The 6,444-nt window shown below is 30.6% G+C and overlaps 2 protein-coding genes across 2 annotated transcripts; both read left to right on the top strand.

The window, feature by feature from the left end:
* Positions 1-1,548: 1,548 nt before the first annotated feature.
* On the top strand, positions 1,549-2,199 carry LOC149190134 (hydrophobic protein RCI2A-like). Its single transcript, XM_089412040.1, has 2 exons — positions 1,549-1,763; positions 1,890-2,199. Exons 1-2 carry the CDS (start codon positions 1,683-1,685, stop codon positions 1,971-1,973), a joined length of 165 nt encoding a protein of 54 aa, XP_089268166.1. The 5' UTR covers positions 1,549-1,682; the 3' UTR covers positions 1,974-2,199.
* A 2,491-nt stretch (positions 2,200-4,690) lies between these two features.
* On the top strand, positions 4,691-5,301 carry LOC149190133 (hydrophobic protein RCI2B-like). Its single transcript, XM_089412041.1, has 2 exons — positions 4,691-4,882; positions 5,002-5,301. The coding sequence occupies exons 1-2, from the start codon at positions 4,802-4,804 to the stop codon at positions 5,083-5,085; spliced, it is 165 nt and encodes a 54-aa protein (XP_089268167.1). The 5' UTR covers positions 4,691-4,801; the 3' UTR covers positions 5,086-5,301.
* The last annotated feature ends 1,143 nt before the right edge of the window (positions 5,302-6,444 follow it).

The raw sequence follows: 6,444 nt of genomic DNA, 5'->3' as shown, positions 1-6,444 counted from the left end.
ATTATAATATATGCTGAAAAATTTATTAAAGATAATATTCACAAAATTTAAAATATATTAATTAAATTGTTTCCACATCTAACCATTACTCATATATAATTTATAATAAATAATAATAATTTAATTTTAAAATCATTACATAGGTTAACTTATAGATGAAATGGCCTACAATTTACATTAACATATTAATTGGCAATAAACATTATATATATGTTGACAAATTTATTAAAGATAATATTCACAAAATTTAAAATATATTAATTAAAATGTTTATCATCTAACTATTACTCATATATAACTTAGAATAAATAATAATCATTTAATTTTAAAATCATTGCATAGTTTAACTTATAGATGAAATGACCTTTTCACTTAGGATCCAATCTCAAACCTGATTACCAATTTTTATTGTTTAAAATACATTTTTGAATGCATAAATATATTCAAACCCTAAAAAACCCTTAGACAATTAAATCCTACAAATTAAACAACTTAAACTCATTTTTTAATTATAGATCCAATTTAATTAAAATAACCAAAAAAAATACCTCACAAAATATCTTTTCATAAATTAAACTATATTTTAAATCACAACCAACCTGGAACATCAAACTAATATATCAAATCTACATATTTATGATAAACAATTTAAATATAATAAAAAATTTAACCTATTTCATTCCGATGTGACTATCAGTTTTTATTCAAGCTAAGCGTATACATTAAGTTACCTTTTATATAATGTTAAATAAAAAGGATTATCCACACCAAAATGTTTATCCATTAAAAAATTAAAATGGGATATATGGGAAAGTACACCCCCCGGGCAACACGTATTGTATTTTTTTTTTGCCGCTTTATCGAATCCTCCATTTTCTTTAATCACATAATTCATTAACGAAATGTTTTTTTAAAGTATAAATATCTCTTTCACCGTAACTCACTGCAACTTGTCACCGACTCCGCTAGCTCGGTGAGTCGGTGACCACTCATGAAGCTGAGAAATTTGAAGATTCGATAGCCGACATAACTTCCAAAAATGTAACGGTCAAACAGAGCTGAAAAGTTTTCCAACGGAAGCTTTTGTTTCAATGCTGCCACGTGTTGCATTTTTTTCATTGCTGCCACGTGTTGCATTTTTTTGTTTCATTGCTGCCACGTGTTGCATTTTTGTTTCATTGCTGCCACGTTTTGCATTTGTATTTGAAACCATAAAGAGCACAGTCAGTTTTGATACCTGCAGTGCCACGTTTACTCTGCAATTCCATCTTCCACCACACATTCAATGATAATGTCGGTCATCACATTCTTCAGAAAGCAATTTGTCATCAGTGGGTCACACACTGCCATCAGTATTCTGAATTTTTAGAGTAGACAAACCCAAAATACAACTGGTTTGCAGTGGGTACATTATAGTGACATGATAAATATCCCACCCTTTTGCTAGTAAACTTGAGCTGCAAGTAACCTACATGTGCACTCATGGTGGGGCTTGTGCATTTGAAAGATTGGGCTGCCAATTGCCCTTTAAAATGGAGTCCATCAAGATCTTTTTAACATAAGACTTCTTTAGACTGGGAGTGGATTTGAGCTTTATTTTGGAAGTGGATTTGAGCTTTATTTTGGTGTATCATCTTGTAATCTGAAAAAGAAGATTCACAGTACCAGTTTATTATTTCATCATGGCCACTGCAACCTTCATAGATATCTTGCTGGCCATACTTCTGCCTCCTTTGGGAGTCTTTCTCAAATATGAGTGCCATGTGAGTACCTAATCCAATGACAATTCTTCAATCTCCTTTTTGAAGCTTTTTGATTCCTCTATAAATGTTATATTCATCATTATAAATAATAACTGAGGGGTTTGTTGTTCTATTGTGTTGTGACAGTCTGAATTCTGGATATGTGTGCTGCTGACTATTTTGGGGTGGATACCAGGGATTATATATGCCGTTTATATCCTCACCAAGTGAAAATGGATATTCTTTGTTTGGAGCTTGGTGCCACTTAAATCTCATAAGTCTAACAGAATTGAATTTGTTTATTCACTTGTGTTTTTATGCATCTGCTACTGTTTTAAGCAGATCGACCACTGCTAGATGCAGTTTGTTTGTTTCCCTCTTTTAAGATTCATATAAGAATCATGGATTGTATTTTGTCAGAATTGTGATGTAGTTATAAATATGCAATTGAGATTGATGCTCAAGGCTCAAAAAATATACCACATATCTATTTTTTTCCAAATAGATGACCTTATCTCAAATACTTCATATAGATATTATTCCAATCAGATGACCTTATGTCAAATGTTTTTAAAGTTTTTAATATTTCAATATTTTAAATCTAGTTGAGTTGAGTTGTGTTGTGTGTATATTTAAAAAGAATATATTTATTTATATATAAATAGAGTATGAGCCCAAGAATTTATTAACTAAAAAATACATTTTAGTTCAAAAGTCGAAAAAATAAAATTAAATAATTGAAATAATCTAATTTGAATGAAGGAGAATCACACAACTAACCATCACAAAATTTCCAATTAACCACTCCAGATAACCCAATTAACATAATTTCACTTAAACAATGGGCCACTCCAGTGGCCCATTGTAATAGTATTTGGTGAAATTATTTAATTTTTTTAAGTAAATTGTTTTTTATTAATTTATGAGTCACAGAAGTATATGTACATTCAATGATTTCTTACTATATTTTCATGTAGTTTTAAATTATATTTTCATGTAGTTTTAAATTGAATGGTTAAAAATAAAAATTATTGTAAAAAATACAAAATTTAGATGTTATAATAATTTAGGTTTTATTACAATATTATATGATGTTTTATTAATAATACATGCCGAAAACTATAACTTATTTTAAAATCAAAATATTTTATAAACATTTTATTTTAATTTAATTATATAATATTTTTTAAATTAATGATGGATATTTATTTTATTTGACTACCAATATTATTAAATTGTAAATAAGTTTTGTTACAATATTATGTGCACCATGGCTTATCAATACCACTGGCTCAAAATCAAAATATTTTGTAAATATTTTATTTTAATTTTATTTTATTTTATTACTTTTTTATTTGTAATAAGCTTTGTTACAAAACTGTGTGCCAGTAAGATTGTCAGTGACATTGGCTTATCAACACCGCTCGCCAAAAATAAAAATATTTTACTTTAATTTTATTTATAACAATTTTATATCTAAAAAGCAGATTATATTGTTTTTTATTTTGGTCCCAAAAAACTTTAAATTTTGAAAATTTTAAACCAATTCTATGAAATTTATTAAACATATATTATTTTTTGTGTTTGTTTGTGAAGTTGTCTGTGTTCCTCTAGGCTTGACCTGTGGGCATCTAAGTGGTCAATGTCACCCTTGGGCTAAGTTGACTGGATTTTAGCGTGTTCCTCGAGGCTTCACCTGTGGGCATCTAACTCGTCAAAGTCACCCTTAGGTTAAGCTCACTAGATTTTAGCTTGTCTCCTCTCCACAAGCTCCTCCGTGAAATTTGATCCTAAATCTCCTCCCCACAAACTCCATGAAATTTGATCCTAAATCGCCTTACTAACTAGACTCATCCTTCACTAATTATGTTAATAAAATTTAACAAATTCAAATTATTTTTTAATATTATATTAATTTAAAATTATATTAAAATAGATTATTATTTATTTTGGTATAAAATACCAACCCACTTCTTACAAATTAAAATTAAATTTCGCTAATTATTTAAAAATATTCAAAACTATCACAAATTCACTATTAAACCTACTATACAATACAGATTATTAAACACACTTTACCATACATATTTTGGACATTTTCTTTCTTCTTTTTCCCCTATGGGCATTATTTTCCCCACTTAAAATATATTATCCACACAAAATGTATATCGATTAAAAAATTAAAAATCTTTAATCCCTTTCGTACCTCAAATGCGGCAAGCGGTGTGCAGTCTCCATGGGGCAGCTATGGGAAAGTACACCCTCCAGCCAACACATATTATATCTTTTTGACGCTTTATCGAGTACTCCATTTTTTTATCACATAATTAGTTAACAATTTTATAGGAAATGCTTTTTTAAAGTAAAATTATATTTTTCATCGTACTTACTCAATGCAACTTGTCACCGGCCCCGCTACTCCGGCGACCACTCGCGAGCTTGAGATATTTGCGGCTTCCACCGCCGACCTAATATCCAAAAATGTAACGGTCGAACATAGCTGAAAAGTTTGGCAAGGGAAGCTTTTATTTGATTTCTGCCACGTGTTGCATTTTTAATTTCATCGCTGCCATGTGTTGCATTTATATCATCGCTGCCACGTGTTGTTTTTTAATTTGAAAGCATAACGACCATGATGCATGCAATGCCACATTTTCTCTACAATTCCATCTTCCACCATACACTTAAAATAATGTGGGCCATTACATTCTTCAAAAAGCTATTTGTCATCTATGGATCACATGCTGCCATCAATATTCCGAGTTTTTAATCTTGACAGACCCAAAATACAGCTGGATTGCAGTGGGTACATTATAGTGACATGTTAAATATCCCACCCTTTTTGCTAGTAAACTTAAGCTGCAAGTAAGCTACAATGTACACTCATGGTGGGGCCTATGCATTTGAGAAATTGGGCTGTCAATTGCCCTTTAAAATGGAGTCCATCAAGGTCCTTTTAGCATAAGACTTCTTTAGACTGAGAGTGGATTTGTGGTTTATTTTGGTGTATCATCTTTAATCTGAAAAGAAGATTCAGAGTACCAGTTTATTATTTCATCATGGGCAGTGCAACCTTCATAGATATCTTGTTGGCCATACTTCTGCCTCCTTTGGGAGTCTTTCTCAAATATGAGTGCCAAGTGAGTACCTTATCCAACGACAATGCTTCAATCTCTTTTTTGAAGCTTTTGATTCCTGTATAAATGTTATCATTATAAATTATAATTGAGGGGTTTGCTGTTATATTGTGTTGTTACAGGTTGAATTCTGGATATGTGTGCTGCTGACACTTTTTGGGTGGTTACCAGGAATTATATATGCCGTCTATGTTCTCACCCAGTGAAAATGGTCATTCTTTGTTTGGAGCTCGGTGCCCTGTAAATGGCCATTCTTTGTTTGGAGCTCGGTGCCCTGTAAATCTCATAAGTAAACAGAATTGTAATCTGTGGCTCGGTCTATATTTCTGCATATGCTTCAGGGATCTGCAATATGTAATTTCTTTCTTTTATGAATATATACAGCTTTTTCTTCCTGAAAAAAACAAAATTGTATTTGTTTATTCACTTGCTTTTTTAATGCGTCTGCTACTGCAATATGTAATTTCTTCTTTTATGAATATATACAACTTTTTCTTCCTGAAAAAAACAGAATTGTATTGGTTTATTCACTTGCTTTTTTAATGCATCTGCTACTGTTTTAAGCAGATCGCCCACTGCTCGATGCAGCTTCTTTGTTGCCTTCATTTTAAGATTCATACCAGAATCATGAATTATATTTTGTCAAAATTTTGATGTAGTTACAAATATGCAATTGAGATTGATGCTCAAGGCTCAAAAAAATGTACAGATGTTTTTGTTTTGTTTTTCATCCAATTTTTTAATGTAATTATGAATACATGAAATAATCTTTCAATGTTTTAAATCTAGTTTTGTTTTATGTATTCTTACTACGAATATATATAATTTTCTTTTCATTTTTAAGTAAACAGAGAAGTATCTTAATCTACAAGAGCAATCGAATGTTTCTTTTCATTTTTAAGTAAACAGAGAAGTATCTTAATCTACAAGAGCAATCGAATGATTTTGTTGAGAGGGTCTGAGCCAAAGAATGTATTCATTAAAAGATACATCTTTAGCTGAAGTCTTTATAAAATGCATATGATATTATATAATTGAATATGATATTTATGGAAACAGAAAAATCCATCTTGAGTGGAGGTGAAAATACCTTTCTAAAATCAAATCAAGAAATCACTCAAAAAAAACCAATTGATCATTTCTCTATTTAGAAAACCCAAATGACTTCATTTCTCTTAATCAACCAGCCACCCCAAAAAATTCAAGTAATCACTCCCAATACAAAAAAACGCAATTGACATCATTTCCAATGTTTACACACAAGAACGCAAGAAATTGCAATTTGCTAATACTGTAAGTGATTTGAGTTATAATTTTTATAGCAATAATATCGAGTCTTGAGCAACTCATGGATATTTTGATAAATTACCTGGACCTTGTATCATAAATAACTTCCACAATTTATCAATTTACTAGCTTCACTCTCCCTGCAAGCCACATTCATCAACTAAATAAAGCTACTAACATGGTTCAACATCCTGCCTTCGATTTGTTAAAGCAATTTCCATTGCTTCAACACTTGTCAACTTAGAGCAATCGCTTCCCACTCAACTGGGCTGCTTGAG

The sequence above is a fragment of the Pinus tabuliformis genome, chromosome 3_1 (assembly GCF_031772625.1).
Source record: "Pinus tabuliformis cultivar Carrire ecotype Pingquan chromosome 3_1, CPIR1, whole genome shotgun sequence".
NCBI classification, from domain to species: domain Eukaryota; kingdom Viridiplantae; phylum Streptophyta; class Pinopsida; order Pinales; family Pinaceae; genus Pinus; species Pinus tabuliformis.
Note: the sequence above shows the minus strand (reverse complement) of the source record. Positions and strands in the feature narration are given on the sequence as shown.